This window comes from Cebus imitator, unplaced genomic scaffold (genome assembly GCF_001604975.1).
Source record: "Cebus imitator isolate Cc_AM_T3 unplaced genomic scaffold, Cebus_imitator-1.0 Scaffold616, whole genome shotgun sequence".
NCBI lineage: Eukaryota > Metazoa > Chordata > Mammalia > Primates > Cebidae > Cebus > Cebus imitator.
Window position 1 is genome coordinate 524782 of NW_016107931.1, and position 16246 is coordinate 541027.

The 16246-nt window shown below is 46.6% G+C and overlaps 1 protein-coding gene across 2 annotated transcripts in view; it reads right to left on the reverse strand.

The window, feature by feature from the left end:
• The window catches only part of ADAM19 (ADAM metallopeptidase domain 19), a 97785-nt gene that overhangs the window by 33560 nt on the left and 47979 nt on the right, over positions 1 to 16246 (reverse strand). For both annotated transcript variants that reach the window (XM_017517073.2, XM_017517072.2), the window contains exons 6-8: positions 8851 to 9043; positions 7799 to 7864; positions 2104 to 2175 (exon numbers count right to left, since the gene is read on the reverse strand). In XM_017517073.2, the coding sequence (XP_017372562.1) occupies positions 2104 to 2175; positions 7799 to 7864; positions 8851 to 9043 (331 nt within the window). The remainder of the gene's footprint in view (positions 1 to 2103; positions 2176 to 7798; positions 7865 to 8850; positions 9044 to 16246) is intronic.

The window sequence follows — 16246 nt, forward strand, 5'->3', positions numbered from 1 at the left end:
TGGTAGAGACTGCCCAGCTCAAAAGAATAATCATAGCACCAACATTTTCCCACCACTTTTTATGTACTAAGCACTGAGACTTAGAAAAGTTAAGGAACTTGCCCAAAGTCTCAGCAAGAAGATGGTGGAGCCAGGATGAAGGCCCAAATCACCACCCAAAGACTATATGTGACCCTTTACTGCTTCAGTGCTATGGTGTCTACACATCCAGATAATCCGCTCACTCCAGACAACGCTGGTCAAGATGGGCTCCAGAGTCAGTGAAATATCAGTTTATTTCAATGGAAATTTTGATTTTTCTGTTTTGTGCCAGTTCAACCATTACAGAAAATTAGAGGTTCAGATTCCAATTTGAATTTGCTTTACTAGGGAGCTTTTAAAAGAAAGTAAACTTGGCTTTTTCTTCAGTTACAGAAAAACGTTTTGGATTGGGTTCATGATTCAGCAAATGAGTGCAATTCATTCCAGTTTTAGTTCAGCAATAGTTCAGTTCAAGTAGCTGGGTCAGCAAGTTCCAGAGAAGTGGGCGTGGCTTCCCTCACCCGCCAGGAAAGACTGCACAGGATGCGCGGGCCACCCATGCTTAGGGCTTCCAGTAAGGACTGGGGCTTGCTGGTGCCTCTGTCTTCTCCCTTCATTGTCGCCAGCGCCCTTGGTTCCATCACCTAGCCCACAGAGGGGATACTCAGCCAACTCCCCACCTGCCAGCTCTCCAAACAATAGATGTGTCACATGGGTGAAGGCAGAGTCAGCCTCCCATATTCTCCCCAGGGAAATAAGCTTCCCTTGTTTTCCCAGATGTTGAGTGTTTGGGTTGTATGATGATTTAAATGTTATTTTTGAGTGAGTCAGGAGCTAGAGAGAGGACTGGACTGTGTCCCTAGAGTCTATCCTTCCAGGAAATGCCAGGGTTTGACTTTTACCTGTCACTGACCACTGACCTGTGTTTCCAGAGCCATCTAGAGCAGAAAAAAAACATAGGCATAGAAACCGCCATCCGATGACTTCAGAACACGAATATATTTGTTTATTAATCCCTAAAAAATATTTTAAGTGATCTCCTATATGCTCTAGTGTTTAGAAAAAAACGATTTTCCCTTTAGGCCTGGAATTCATGAATCCCTAGCAGGCCCAAGGTTAAGCTTCATTAATTTTATGAGTGTTCTAAAATTGCTCAATAAATGTTACCAGATTCTCAAAGAGACCTGTGATCCCAAACACATTAAAGCCTACTTTTAAAAACTATATGCTCTATCCTACCAAGAGGCTACTGTCATTCTAGGTTACCTATTTGCATTTTGTACTATAACAAATACCCTCTTTCACATACACAACGTATTTCCAAGTCCCAGACCAGCCTGTTTCAGTAAAATTCAAAAATGTAGTTATTTCCCAAAAACATCTTCTAAAAGGTCCTAACCTAGGAAAGCTAACCATTTGCACATCCTTCCTAAGAGACAAGACATAATTTTAGGATAGTTTTACAGATGGAGACTTTACAGATTAGCCCCAAGCAACCCACTTCTCAAGCAGCCTGCTTCTCAACTTTTAAGGCTGTGTGTCTTTCCCACTCCGCCATTTCAATTCCCTCCTAAGTCAGACAATACTTGGGCTTATTTCTGGAAGGAACGTTAAAGAACCTTACAGGATTCTTAAACTGGGCTCTTCCATGCCCCAAGCCGCTTGGGAGCCCCTGCAGGGGTAGGAGGAAGGGGTCAGGAGGACAGTGTTCTGGGTCCTCACCCCTGCTCCCGCTTAGAGCAGTCTATTTTCACCCAACTTTTATATTAGGCATTGGCATAAGATTTCATTTTTTTAAATTCCACAAGAAAAATAAAAATAACAACAACAACAAAATCATGGATTTAGGACAGACCTTCTAAGATGAAAACAAAACAAAAAAATTGCAACCCAAAGAAAATGAGTTACTTGCCTAAGAATACATAGTTCAGGGCTCTGTCATGACCGCCCTGGGCCTCTATGGCATTGCTCACTCCCTTCCAGAAGCTGGCTGGGGTGGCCAATCCAGCAAAAAGCAGCTCCAGCGCCCTTGGAAGTGCTGGCACCTAGCACCTTTCCCACAAAGTACACACCTGGTCTCACCTTATCAACGTAGTTGGCGATCTCAATGAGCTTGTGCTTGGTGGCGTCCTGGTCTCGTCGATTCTTCTGAAACTAAATGCAACAAGCAGAATCATGTGAGATCCCAGAGCCTCTTGCAGGACAATTCCTGTGCCCCATTACTTATCTTTGAATTTGCTCTTATTTTCTTCTGTCTTCTATGAGCAGTCATTTTTGTGCAATTGTCTTCCCCGCCACAGAAAGAGCTTATGAAGGGCAGGACCTGCCACATCCATCTTCATGTCCCCAGCTACTAGCTCAGCACAGCACACACAGTAGGCATGCAATAATTATACTTATTGAATTGCCTTCCTCTAACCCTTGAAGCACATCTTATTCTTCTGCCCTTCAAACTACAAGGCCTCTGGCAAACTCCCACTGGGGCTTAGGAGGACTGATCCAATCCTCACTTTGGTCAACACCCCAACATGAAGCCACCATCACATAGATCTCACGAGACTTCCCTACATGTGGTCAATCAGCAATGCTCGAATTGTTGCCAAATGCCTGCTGTGGGCAAGGAATCGTGCTTAGCCTATGTAGGACACAAAGAAGGGTGAGATCTTAGACCTAAGCCTAGAGGAGCTTCAATTAAAACAGAAATGGCCAGAAATAACTGTGGCAGATCCTGAGTGACAGATCCTGTACTTAAGGAGTATACAATTGAAATGGTCTAAGAACACCTGCTGGGAAAATGTGCACAGAAATAACCATAGTGGGAGGCCATGTGCATGACATGAGTGCTAACAATGAGGACCATATGACACAGGCAAATAGACTTCATCTTGCACCCCACTCAGACCCACTGGCAGTGCCTCCTACAGTGAGAGGAATTCTCAGACTGCATCAGATTCAATCAGACCGACCTTCCTTCCTTCCTCTCTCTTTCTTTCTTTCTTTCCTCCTTGTTTCTTTCCTTCCTTCTTTCTTTCCTTCCTTTCCTTTTCTTTTTTTCTTTTTGAGACGGAGTCTCACTCTGTCGCCCAGGCTGGAGTGCAGTGGCACGATCTTGGCTCACAACCTCTACCTCCTGGGTTCAAGCAATTCTCCTGTCACAGCCTCCCAAGTAGCTGAGATTACAGGTGTGCACCACCATGGTCAGCTAATTTTTGAATTTTTAGTACAGACTGGGTTTCATCATGTTGGTCAGGCTAGTCTCAAACTCCTGACCTCAAGTGATCCGTCTGCCTCAGCCTCCCAGCCACCGCGCCTGGCCACAATCAGACATTTCTAACCAAGCATAGGAAAGAAAGCTGTGTTCCATTAGAAATATCTGCCATGGGTACCAGAAACTGGACATTTCAGTGTGAATACCTCCTATTTACCATTCCTGCCTCAAAAAGACAGATCTGTCTCAGCTACAATAATGAAGGAAATCTTCACTGTGTAAAGAGAAAAATCTGCTACAATTGCCAATTCAATTTGCAAATGAAGGGCACGTCCTATACACTGCCATTGTTACATAGAATTTGGGTCCTCTCTATTTTACCTTGGGTGTCCACTATACATGTTACTTCAGTTCCAAACCTTCACGTCCTTTTCCTCCACCCAGTCCCGCAAGAGTAAGCAAGAAACAAGAACAGCCAAGTAAAACACCCATATTTGTTTGGCCAGAGGTGTGTTCCGGCCCTGATACAGGAAAGAAATCCACCATTTCCCTTTTTCCCATTGCTCATGGACATTCTTAGGCTTCCTTAAAACTGCCACTCATCAGAAGGGAATCTGTCACCACCGTTTTCTGGAGTTAGATTCAGTGTGACACTGTCATTTAGACCTTCCCAAGGTGTTAATCCAGACGTTTCTCATTATAGAGACCTCCCATTTCTAAATTGGTCTCTCGGTGCAGACAGTGTTGCAGCATTTCCATTCATTTAGTAATATTTATGAGAACATCAGGGTCAGATTTCATTGTCTTTCAAAGAAATGTTAACCTTTTCTTCAAAGAACTGCCCAATGAGACCACCACAATTTAAGGAACGTATTCTGCTGAAGCAGGAGTCGGCAAACCTTTTCTGCAAAGGCCTAAGCCATATAATCTCTGCTCCAACTCCTCAACTGTGCAGTGGTGGCTTGGAAACAGCCCTGGATAATACAGAAACCAATCTTTTACTGCAACACAGCCTGGTTGTGTTGCAGTAAAAGATTCTTTGCAAAAACACAGAATAGGCTGGATTTGACCATGGGGTATAGGTTGCAGACCCCTGATCTGAAGAAAGGACTGGCACAAGCTTACATTTTCTAGGGTGACAGAGCAAGTACCACATGCAGCACTGTCCTTTCCCAGACAGTTTGCACTGTGCCAGCATCAATGGAGACCCTTTACAGGCCTGTGCTTACAGCCTGTAAATCCTGTCGACCCTATGACAACAGCCCACCTTGCTCTTTATTCCTCTTTGGACTCCATTCCACCTGGGGAACGAATAAGCTGAGAACCACCCTAGAAGCTCCCACCTAGGCCCAGGGAGTGAGGAGCTGTCTGCTCATTTTTGCTGCTGACAACTCTTTCTCTAGGCAGCAGCAGTGTCTCGCTCTCCCCATCTGTGTCTCCACTCCCTCCTCTGTGTTCAGAGCCCCGAGGTGAAAGCTGTCCTGTTTCTGCAGCAGGTTATAAATCCTAGTAAAGCAGCCCTCCCCTTTCCTGCCTTCCCTTCCTCTCAAATTAATTAATTGTCAAGAAGACGTTTCTGTCGGCAGAGGATGGAGACAGGTGGAGAGGGGTGGAGAGCGGGTGATTCGTGAGCCTGTGAACCCGGCCTGGTCTGTTACACCCCCACCCTAGTCTCTCACATGAATCATTCAAAGCTTTCAGCGGAGGGGTGCCCAGGACTCTGAGAAGTGAGCACATTCCCTTATCCGCCACAGCTGCATGAATCACAGCCCTGTTGGGAACCCAGGGCTGTTGCTGAGACACTCTCCTTTGTAAGAGAAAGATGGCTCTGGGTGACACCAGAGTCCTGGAGGCACCTTGAGCAGACACTTTTTCTCTGGAGGTGACCTGTGACCCTAGAGGTCAGGATATAGAAGATGCTTAATCCCTGCCTCCCACCATGCTGCCCACTCCTCCAGCTGCTGGAGAGTCACACCCAACGGGTTTTAAACTCTGCACCGGGATTCCTCTGGGAACAGTGTAAAGCCAAAGGTGAGAAACACCCCACCTTTACACTAGAGCAGCTGGGATCTACATGCTTAACTATTGGGGTTCTCAGGAACTTCCACCTAACCAAAGGATTCTGTAGCTGGGAAAAAATGACTCAAGATCATTGTATTAGATGATCACAGATGCAAAGCTTAAATGGAAGAATGTCCCAGAGTCAGAGGAGCTCAGTTTTCTTCCACCGGTCCTCCACTATGGGCAGTCATACAGAGCAGGCCAGTCAGTTACCTCCTCCCACAACTGTGGAGCCCCAGCTGGCTTTTAAACCAGCTTTGGATTTTGCTCCTCACACTATTCCCCCACCCTACACACACACTAGTCTTTGGGGAGGAAACAGAAAACATAGAACACACGCACATGCGCGCACACACACACAAACAGCTGTTGGAAAAACCAGTACCAGCATCAATTAAAAAGCTAAACACTTTTCAAAGCAGAGCACAATGTTTCCTCGGCCCGGAATGCCCTTCACCTCCACTCCTCTGCCCCGTTAACTCCTCCTTGTCTTTCAAGACAGCCCAAGGGCTACCTCCTTCTGCCACTAACATCCAATGACTAACACTCGAGGACCTTCTGGCCTGCAGCCTAGTGCTCTTCCCACTACCAGGCCTCTAGGACACACGCTTTGGAATTGCGACTAGCTTCAGTCAGCCTTAGAATGAGGTCTTTGGGGAGATGGCAGCTAAACCATGTGGACGGGATACAGACAGACTGGAGTTGCGATGGGCTCTATCCTCAGGGGACACCGAGGCCAGCGTGTGCCCTGCTTGAACACAGCAAGCGCTCAGCTCATAATGACATCGAATGCACAGAAGATGCGCTTAGCAGTTATATGGTGGAGTCGTTATACAAAGTGAGAATTGGAGGTAACATCTGGCTAATTTAGGCAAATATGGGCTCTGGGGCCTAAACTCACTCTTTACGGTATCAGCTTCAACATCAGAGAAGCTTTCCTGAATCCGCAAAACCATGTTGGATCCCCCACTATCTGCTCTCTCATCCCTCCCAATGGTCCATCTTAGTGATCACCACACTTCGGACCCATAGGTTTGTGTGCTGTTACTGCAAACTCTGTGATGCCAGGGGAGGGTCTGTCTTCTCGAGATCTGTATGTCCAGGTGCTTGGCACATAACAGAAAATCAAGAAATCATTGATGAATAAATGAAATCTATGCTGAGCTAGGTGAGGGTTCATCAAATCCTAGAACCTATCTGATTTGAGGAATACGGAGTTAAAGGCTGAACTACCATGCCTTTAGGTCAGTGATTCTCAAACTGGCCTGTGCAATCCAATCGCCCAGAGGTCTTGTTAAAACATGGATTGCAGGACCCCACCCTGACAGTCTGGGATTCAGCAGGGTGGGGGTAGGGCCTAATAATTTGCATTTTATACAAGTTCACAGGTGCTGCTGATGCTGGCATTCTGGGGACCACATTTTGGGGACCATGGCTTTAGGTCATCACTTGGCATCAATATGATTATAAAAATGGACCCACACACACGGGCAAGAAAATAGTTTTCAATCGGATGACTGGGAATATATTTATTATCTTTGTTAAAAAAAAAAAAAGGGCCGGGCGCGGTGGCTCAAGCCTGTAATCCCAGCACTTTGGGAGGCCGAGGCGGGTGGATCACGAGGTCAAGAGATCGAGACCATCCTGGTCAACACCGTGAAACCCCGTCTCTACTAAAAATACAAAAAATTAGCTGGGCATGGTGGCACATGCCTGTAATCCCAGCTACTCAGGAGGCTGAGGCAGGAGAATTGCCTGAACCCAGGAGGCGGAGGTTGCGGTGAGCCGAGATCGCGCCATTGCACTCCAGCCTGGGTAACAAGAGCGAAACTCCGTCTCAAAAAAAAAAAAAAAAAAAAAAGAAAGTTTTAGAATTTCCATAGACAATTCATAGACTCCTAAGAATAAACATCAGAACCTAAAGGTCTTCAGACCCAGTTCAAGAAATGTTAATCAGATAACTATCTCAATTTTCTATGTAACAAGCCAGGATAGGCTTAGTGTATGTCGTAGGGGGAGTGGAGGGAGTTCCCCACAACGATGTTTAAAATGGCAAAAAGAGCCTTTGGTCAGATTTTTTTTTTCTTTGAGATGAAATTTCACTCTTGTTGCCCAGGCTGGAGTACAGTGGCACGATCTCAACTCACTGCAACCTCCACCTCCCAAGTTCAAGCAATTCTCTTCCCTCAGCCTTCCATGTAGCTGGAATTATAGGCACTGGCCACCATGCCTAGCTAACTTTGTATTTTTAGTAGAGACAGGGTTTCACCATGTTGCCAGGCTGGTCTCGACCTTCTGACCTCACGTAATCCACCTTCCTCGGCTTCCCAAAGTGCTGGGATTACAGGCATGAGCCACTGTGCCCAGTCTTTGGTCAGATTTAAGGTCAAAATCATAGATGAACTGGAGAAAGATGAATGGGCAGCATTTCCCCAAAGCGGCAGGGAGCCTGGAATGGAAGTGATCAAGACAGCAGTTTTTCTGCAAAACCCATGGCCTCCCACTTACCTCTGCATAATCAGCCACGAGGTAAAGCTCCACATACTTCATGGAGTTTAAATCTTCCCTTTTCCTCTAAGAAAGAGAAACAGATCAGTGCTGTAGAAATAGTGGACATGGCCTCATTTTTTGTAAAAACTGCTAAGAAACAGAGCTGCTAGGTAAGCAGCAGCTACCTCCATAATGCTTTTGTCACTGAGTACTAGAGGTGTTCCTGGCTGCGGTGGCCGTCACTCACATAACACCTTCCACTGCCATTTGGTTATTGCTGGAGGCTGCTTTGGAACACCGGATCTGGTCCTTTATTCTCAGAAAATACTGAGATGAGCTGGTGAGCACAGGAAGGACAGAGGCCAGCGTATGAGAGGAAGTGTGCTAACCACCACGTTCCCACAGAACCTTGAAACCTTGAAACACCTTTCTGTTTTCAGTATGAATCAATATGAGAACTGTGTGCACATGGTGAAGTGTCTGCTCCAACAGGGAGGGCATACTTTTTTTTTTTACTTTTTTATTTATTTTTGAGGCAGGGTCTCACTCTGCTGCCCAGGCTGGAGTACAGTGGCCCCATCTCAATTCACTGCAACCTCTGTCTCCCGGGTTCAAGTGATTCTCGTGCCTCAGCCTCCTGAGTAGCTGGGATTACAGGCACCCAGCCACCACGCCCAGCTAACTTTTGTAGTTTTAGTAGAGATGAGGTTTTGCCATGTTACCCAGGCTGGACTTGAACTCCTGGCCTCAAGCAATCCGCCTGCTTTAGCTTCCCGAAGTGCTAGGATTATAGGCATAAGCCATGGCACCCAGTCTTCTTTTCACTTTGTAAGCTTTCTGACGTCAGCATCTGACTGTTTTAATGGTATTGGTGCTTTCCCTCACAAGCAGTTATTCTATTATGAGAGTATTTCACGCTCAACACTGACTTAGAATAGGAGAAAAATGCTATTTCTTTCTTCTTAGCCATGACCCTTCAATTTAGAAATACTGGATTCAAAGTTAGCATTCTCAGAGGGGACAAGCTTGTCCCCAAGTTGGTTTCTGCACTGAGAGCCTCAAAAACTCACCCTGCGAGGTCGTTTCTTGGTCTGTTGTGTAAACTGAAGAGCCCAGTCCCTGGTGGTGGGCTTGGAGTGCTCGATCCCACAGTTTCCCGGGGGCAGCTTGAGATGTTCAGATCTGTAAATTAGGTGTTGGACCTCGCTGTCAGGGAGGGGCTCGATGACATAGCTGAGGTTACTGCTCACAGTAATCAGTCCTCTGTTGATAGGAAAAATAGAATCTCTGGTCAAAGATTATGGTTCTGTAAAATTCCCTTGGGTAGGTCTTAGTTTCTCCACACGCAACATGGCTAAGTTGGTTTTGATCATTGGTTCTTAAACTAATTATGGGGCCATGTAGCCCTTTGCGAGACTCTGATGCAAACTCACACTTCCTCTCCAGAGAAATGCACATATACATAAAAAGTGGTTCAGGATCTCTTGGACCCCCCCACCCCCACCACCAAGCTCATTGTGAGACTCCAGGTTAAGAATCTCTGGACTAGAAATCTAAAAAGTTCTAAGAAGGCTGTACCTGTGACACTTAAAACTTTTAAAGGATGGTAGGTCCAGGATCCCAAAAAACCCTCCAAACCAAAACACGGGATATGACAAATTATGGGTCAAAACTTTAGAGACTCAAAAAAAGCAGTACAGTGGCCAGAGAAAGACCAGGGCCTGCAGGTGAGGTGACCCAGGTTCTAGATTTAGTTCCAACATTCAATTGTCACATGCTTTTCAACGATCATCTTAAATCTCTCCAAGTGTCAGTTTCCTCATCCCTAAAACCGCAGTGATAACTTATCAAGACCCCTGGATGATTAAGTGGAAAGGCAGGGGTCTTTGCACTTGGAAACCAAAGCTAGATGCAACAGTGATGACATGCCTACCTGTCCCAACTGCCCCACATCAGCACGGCAGTTATTTGGTGAAGTGACATCTATCACCAAGCATGAGTGACTACTCTTTTCTCCCTGTGATTATAGATACTAGCATTGAACTCAGAATAAACTCATGGAGCCCTCACTGTGTCTTAGACATAATCTAGACATAATTCTTGTCCTCAAGAAACACAGTCCTCTGGAGGACAATCACACACATTTACTGGGGGCTCACTATGGACTAGGTATCATGCTAGTTGCTGAAGATAGAATAGTGAACAAGACACACTAAGTGCCTGCCCTCGTGAAGCTTTGAATCTAAACATTGGAATAAGTCACTCTAATATGTAACAGAGAGAGCAAAAAGTTTCATCACCCCTAACAGTGATGACCTGGAGGCAGCTGTGTCGAGTGTTATGTCACCAAGTCTTCTGAGGGCTTATCTAGCCTCAGCAAGGAAGAGGACCATGACTTATGATCTATTACTGCTGCAAATGATCAGTGAAGGCCCAGGCAGCAGACATTTGTCATCCTTGACACAGTGAGATAAATATGAGAGCTGAGGTATGTAATCAAGGGTCGGGGGAAGGAGGAAGCCCCACAGACTCTAGCAGCATTTTGTATGCTCTAAAACCTCAGGTAGGCTCTCATCCATCCAGAGAGCTCAGAACGTACAGCATCTCCAATACAGTCTTTGCCGCTGTAAATCAGCAGGACCTCTCTCTCTTAGCTTATCTCAGCTTCCACCTCTACCACAACCCCCACCATTCCTGCCCAGATTCTGCCCTTTGGGAAGAGCCTGTGACGCTCTCAGGAAAATCAGCGCCAGGCTGTGATGGGCAGCAGCCATTCCTGGATCCCATCCCTGGCTGACCTCATTCCAGATCCAGGAAGCCTGATGACTTCCTGGCCGCCTCACCCAGGCTGACACAGCAGTACCCGATCACCTTCTTTGACAGACATCTAAGGTACTCCCTGAACATCTGGGGATGGGAGTGGGGCAAACAGCAAGGGTCACAACCACTCCCTAATCCAGGCAGGAAAGGGCAGAGGAGAGAGCTGCGACACACATCCTGCTCCCAAGTTATCTCTTCATCCCAGCCAACCAAGGCCTCTCTCATCGGCTCAGTTTCCCCTAATGGCTACATGCTTTGGGAACAGAGGGCTTGACCACAAACCAACTGATGGTTCTGTGTGCACCAGGCTGTGGCTGCCGAGGTTACACCCAGTGAGTGGAAAGTTCCATAGAGGAATCAGGGAAAGTTCCAGTGGAGGGTCGCAAGGCGTAATTGATCTGACACTGCTTGAACAAGCCTGTGAGCTAAGTAAGACAGAGACCAAACCAAAGTGTAGTGTACAATAAATAAGAATCACCACGGTGGCTGTAGATTATTGAGCCTTTGCTATGGACTTGGCACTGTGCTCAGAAAGCATTTTTTTTTTTTTTTTTTTTTTTTTTTTTTTGGGGGTTTTTTTTTTTTTTTTTTTTTTTTGAGACGGAGTTTCGCTCTTGTTACCCAGGCTGGAGTACAATGGCGCGATCTTGGCTCACCGCAACCTCCGCCTCCTGGGTTCAGGCAATTCTCCTGCCTCAGCCTCCTGGGTAGCCGGGATTACAGGCACGCACCACCATGCCCAGCTAATTTTTTGTATTTTTAGTAGAGACGGGGTTTCACGGTGTTGACCAGGATGGTCTCGATCTCTTGACCTCGTGATCCACCCGCCTCAGCCTCCCAAAGTGCTGGGATTACAGGCTTGAGCCACCGTGCCCGGCACAGAAAGCATTTTATCATTCCCTCCACCATCCTAGGATCCTTACAAATATTATCCCCAATGTACAAATGGGAAAACAAAGGCTCAGCAAGGTTAATTAATCCAAAGTCACACGAATACTAAGAGTAGGGATTTGTTTTTGTTTCTGTTTCATCAGCTTTTAAGTTCCAGGGTACATGTGCAGGCCGGACAGGTTTGTTACACAGGTAAACAAACGTGTGCCATGGTGATTTGCTGCACAGATCAGCCCATTACCTAGGTATTAAAGAAGTCGGGATTTGAATGGGAACATTCTAGTTCCAAGTCCCACAACCTTACCCTGACCTTCCACTGCCTCAGGCACGATAGTCCTGTAGAGTAGAGGCTGGGCATGGTGGCTCACGCCTGCAATCCTAGCGCTTTGAGAGGCCAAAGCGGGCGGATTGCCTGAGCTTAGCAGCTCGAGACCAGCCTGCACAATATGGTGAAACCCTGTCTCTACTAAAAATACAATTAGCCAGGCATGGTAGCGGGCGCTTGTAATCCCAGCCACTCAGAAGGCGGAGGCAGGAGAATTGCTTGAACCCAGGAGGTAGAGGTTGCAGTGAGATGAGATCACACCACTGCACTCCAGCCTGAGTGACAGAGGGAGGCTCTGTCTCCAAAAGAAAAAAAATAGCCATGTAGAGTGAATCAGAAAAATGCCATGAGTTTACAGATGGCTCCAAGTGATGGTGCCAGTAGCTCTCCTCTGAGGGGTGACTGGCCTCACCTCAGTTTCCCAGGAGAAAAGACAAAGGAGGCATGAAGCCTACTTTTCACCTTCAGATGCCATTGATTGAGCTATCCGGGTGCCAGGCACTGTGTTTACAAACATTATTCTTATTTTATTCCCACATTGTCTTTATAAAAAGGCACCCTCATGAATCCCATTTTACAGATGAAGAAACTGTGACTCAGAGACATTAAATAACAAGCTCTTGTGGTTAAGGGCAGAGTGTGGGCTCCAGGCATGGGGACCAGATAATCTGGAGCCAAAGATTTAAGGTCCATACGCTGTGGGCCTCATGCCCTTAAGCTCTGTGCTGTCTGCCTCCATCAGTGTGTTCCAAGCCTGTGTTCGAGATCTCTAGCAGCAGAGGTCCCAGAGCTATCATCTACTAGAATATTCTACAGTGTATTAAAAACACAGGTATCCAGGTCTGCTGTGGATATGGTTTGTTTGGCCCTGCCAAGTCTCATGGCAGAATGTGGTCCCATGTTAGAGGTGGGCCTGGCAGGAGGTGTTAGGATCGTGGGGTGAATTCCTCATGAATGGCTTGGTGCATCCTGGTGGGAATGAGAGTTTTTACTCAGCAAATTCCCATGAGATTTCCCTCAAGAGCTGGTTCTTAAAAAGAGCCTAGCATGTCTTCCCTCTCCCTCTTACTTCGTCTCTCACCACTTAATCTCCACACACACGGGCTCCCCTTCACCTTCTGCCACGAGTGGAAGCAGCCTGGGGCCTTCACCAGAAGCAGGTGCCGGCGCCATGTTTCCTGTACAGCTCACAGAAGTGTGAGCCAAATAAACCTCTTTTCTTTATAAATTGCCTAGCCTTGGGTATTCTTTTATAGCAACACAAATGGACTAATACAGGGCCCAAACTAAAAAACCCAGCTCCGCAGGCCTGAGTGTCTGCACCGTTATCGAGCCCATGGGTAATTCCCTGCCCAGCCACGCTCAGGAACTCTGGCCAGCAGACCACGCTCTGCAGCAGGTGCCTGCTTGTCACCAGGCCCTTGGCAATTCTGATTCAGGGAGCAGGCAGATTACAGTCTGAGAGAAACACAGGCTCAGAAGGACACTGAAGGTCCTTCCAGCAATAAATAGGATTCTGCGGCCACTTCCCTCCCTTCCTCCAACTGCTGTTCTGGTAATTTGCCCATGTCACGGCTGTAATCCTCTCATACGGCCTGGGGATGGAGGAGAGGCTGGCACGAGCCCCAGCACTGTCAGCGGTCAGCAGCTTTGTTGCTGGGGGAATGTCTGAGAATGTGGCTCCAGGGCCCTCCCCACCCCACCCCCACCTCCCACTCCTTAGCTGTCCTCTTCCGAGCACCACCAGTCATTCATCCTTCTAGGAGCCTTGGTTGATCTAATTTGCTGAATATTACCACTGGCAGAGGCAGAACTCAGCCAGGAAGCATGAGCCAGGGCCCAGGAGGCTGGGTGGCCAGGACCTTACATGCCATTCTCCATTCTGTTCTCCATGCTATTACTCATCGTTAACAGATGGATGCAAATGAAATGGTACAGGAAAAACCCGGGCAGGGCAGGCAGGCAGGCAACAGGCAACTCATGTCTAACCCCTGAATAACTGAAGGATTCACCAAATGCATTCTTCAAGGAACCAGGCCAAGAACTGCTTCCTGGGGACTTGTCTATTCAGAGCTAAACCCAAGGGGACACATTCTACATCCCTATACCCAGAGGTGCCCTAAAAGGTAATTACTGGGCCAGGCGTGGTGGCTCACTCCTGTAATCCCAGCACTTTGGTAGGCTGAGGTGAGCAGATCATGAGGTCAGGAGATCGAGACCATGCTGGCTAACATGGTGAAACCCCATCTCTACTAAAAATACAAAAAGTCAGCCAGGCATGGTGGCATGTGCCTGTAGTCCCAGCTACTCAGGAGGCTGAGGCAGGAGAATCGCTTGAACCTGGGAGGTGGAGGTTGCAGTGAGCCGAGATCATGCCACTGCACTCCAGCCTGGGTGACAGAGCAAGACTCCATCTCAAAAAAAAAAAAAAGTAAATACCCTACTACCCTTCTTTCCTCTGCCCTTCCCTGTAATTTTTATCCATGCCAAAGGAGTTACAGGGAACTCCAAAGACTGCAAAAAAGAGAAGGCTTGTAGGTCACGTGCTTTCTCAGGGACGGGATACCCCCATATAGGACCTGAATTCAAGCTCTAGCTGTGCTGTCTCCTAGCTGTGTGGTAAGTGATATAATAACACAGCCCATCTCACAGAGTTGCTGTGATAATGGACTCAATAGGCAATGTTTACTCATAACCAAGGCAGGATTTTAAAAGAATAGCTAACAGTCATTGATCATGGATTATACATCAAGCAAGATGAAAAGTGTTTTATTCAATAGCAATTCCACACATCTGTACTGAGAACCCACTGTGTGACAGGAACCGTTCTCAGCACGGGAAACAGCATGATCAGAGCAAAGTCCCTGCTGTCAAGGAGCCTGCATTCCTCACCTACTGTAAATCCACCAATGACATCAACATTGTTATTCCCATTTTACGGATGAGAAAACTGAGACTGGAGAACTTAAATAGCTTGGCAGGGTTTAAACCAGGAACTGTCTGGCTCCAGAATCTAAATTCATCACAACTTAATGATACTGCCCTCTGAGGGCTTAATCTGCACAATGCCTGACATGGAGGTGGCATTTAAGATCCGTTCTGCAGAAGGAAGGCGGAAAGGACTTGCCACTTCTCTTCCAGGGCTGGCTGCGTGTATCTGAGCCACCTCCTTCTGCCCCTGGCTCGCACCTCCCTAAGACTCTGCCCAACCTCTCTGCATCCCAGGGCCTCCAACACAGAAGGAAACTTTAATGGTCTGGTCTATGCTCGTTTTACAGAAGAGAGGAACGCCCACCCAAAAAAGAGCTTGCTCAAGCTCACCTAGTGAGTTAACGTTAGAGCCGGAGCAAACCCCAGCTCTCCTAACGTCCAGGCTGGTACTCTGGGGTATGCCGCTGACCACTCACCCCACTCCCAGGACTTAGCCACCTTTTGGATAGAGTAGGGCCTAGGGAGGGACCAGCTGGCCACGGCAAAGACAAGGAAAGAATTTAATGGGGAGAGGAAAACACAGAGATCACATAGCCAGGAAGTACGGAGCCAGCTCTTAAACGTGGATCCCTTGCTTTAGATGTTGAGCTTGTTCCAGGCCAACATGCACACTTTCCCACACATTCTCCTGCATTCATTCTCAGTCTCATATTGTCCCTCTCTCCCTCTCTCACAGAATCTGAGTCCAGGCACCAGGGTTAAGGTATAATTACAGTGAGCGTGAGCCCTAAGCTTTTGAAGGCAGAGTTGCTGTAATATCAGGGTGATCCATCAAATAGATCACTATGGATGATTTACTGTATACCTCTGAAAGACTTTCTATATAATGAAACCTGTCAGACATTAGTACAAAAGATATTATGCAACCATTAAAAGAATGAGATAGATCTATGCATACCTAAAACATAATGCTATGTTGGGAAAAAAAACACTAAACTGTATGCATAGGGTAATCTCATTTGGATTAAATCTGTTCATATGGTATATACATATACATATATACACATATATACATAAACACATACAAACACACAAACACAAAATTATGTATTTCAATTAAGGATACCTCCAACAGTAATTACAGATGGAGAATGGGATTGTTTGGAAGGGTAGGGCAAGATAAAGAACTTTCACTTCTTAACGCTTGTATATTCCAGCATGATTTGAACATTTAACACTAAACTTGTATTAGCTATATAATGATAATTTTTAACAAAAAACAATTTTTTAAGTGAACAACTTACCAATTAGGTACACCTTCTGCTGATAGACAGTGAGCTACAGACACACACACAGCGTTTCCCAGAATACACAGGCTCAGTCAGAGACACCTTAACCCAGTGTAAACATTAAGAGAATGTCTTAAGCTTAGACAGGCTTGAGAGAATGACATCTGACATCCCCAGTGAGATGGGATGCCACATCTTTTTATTGATGTC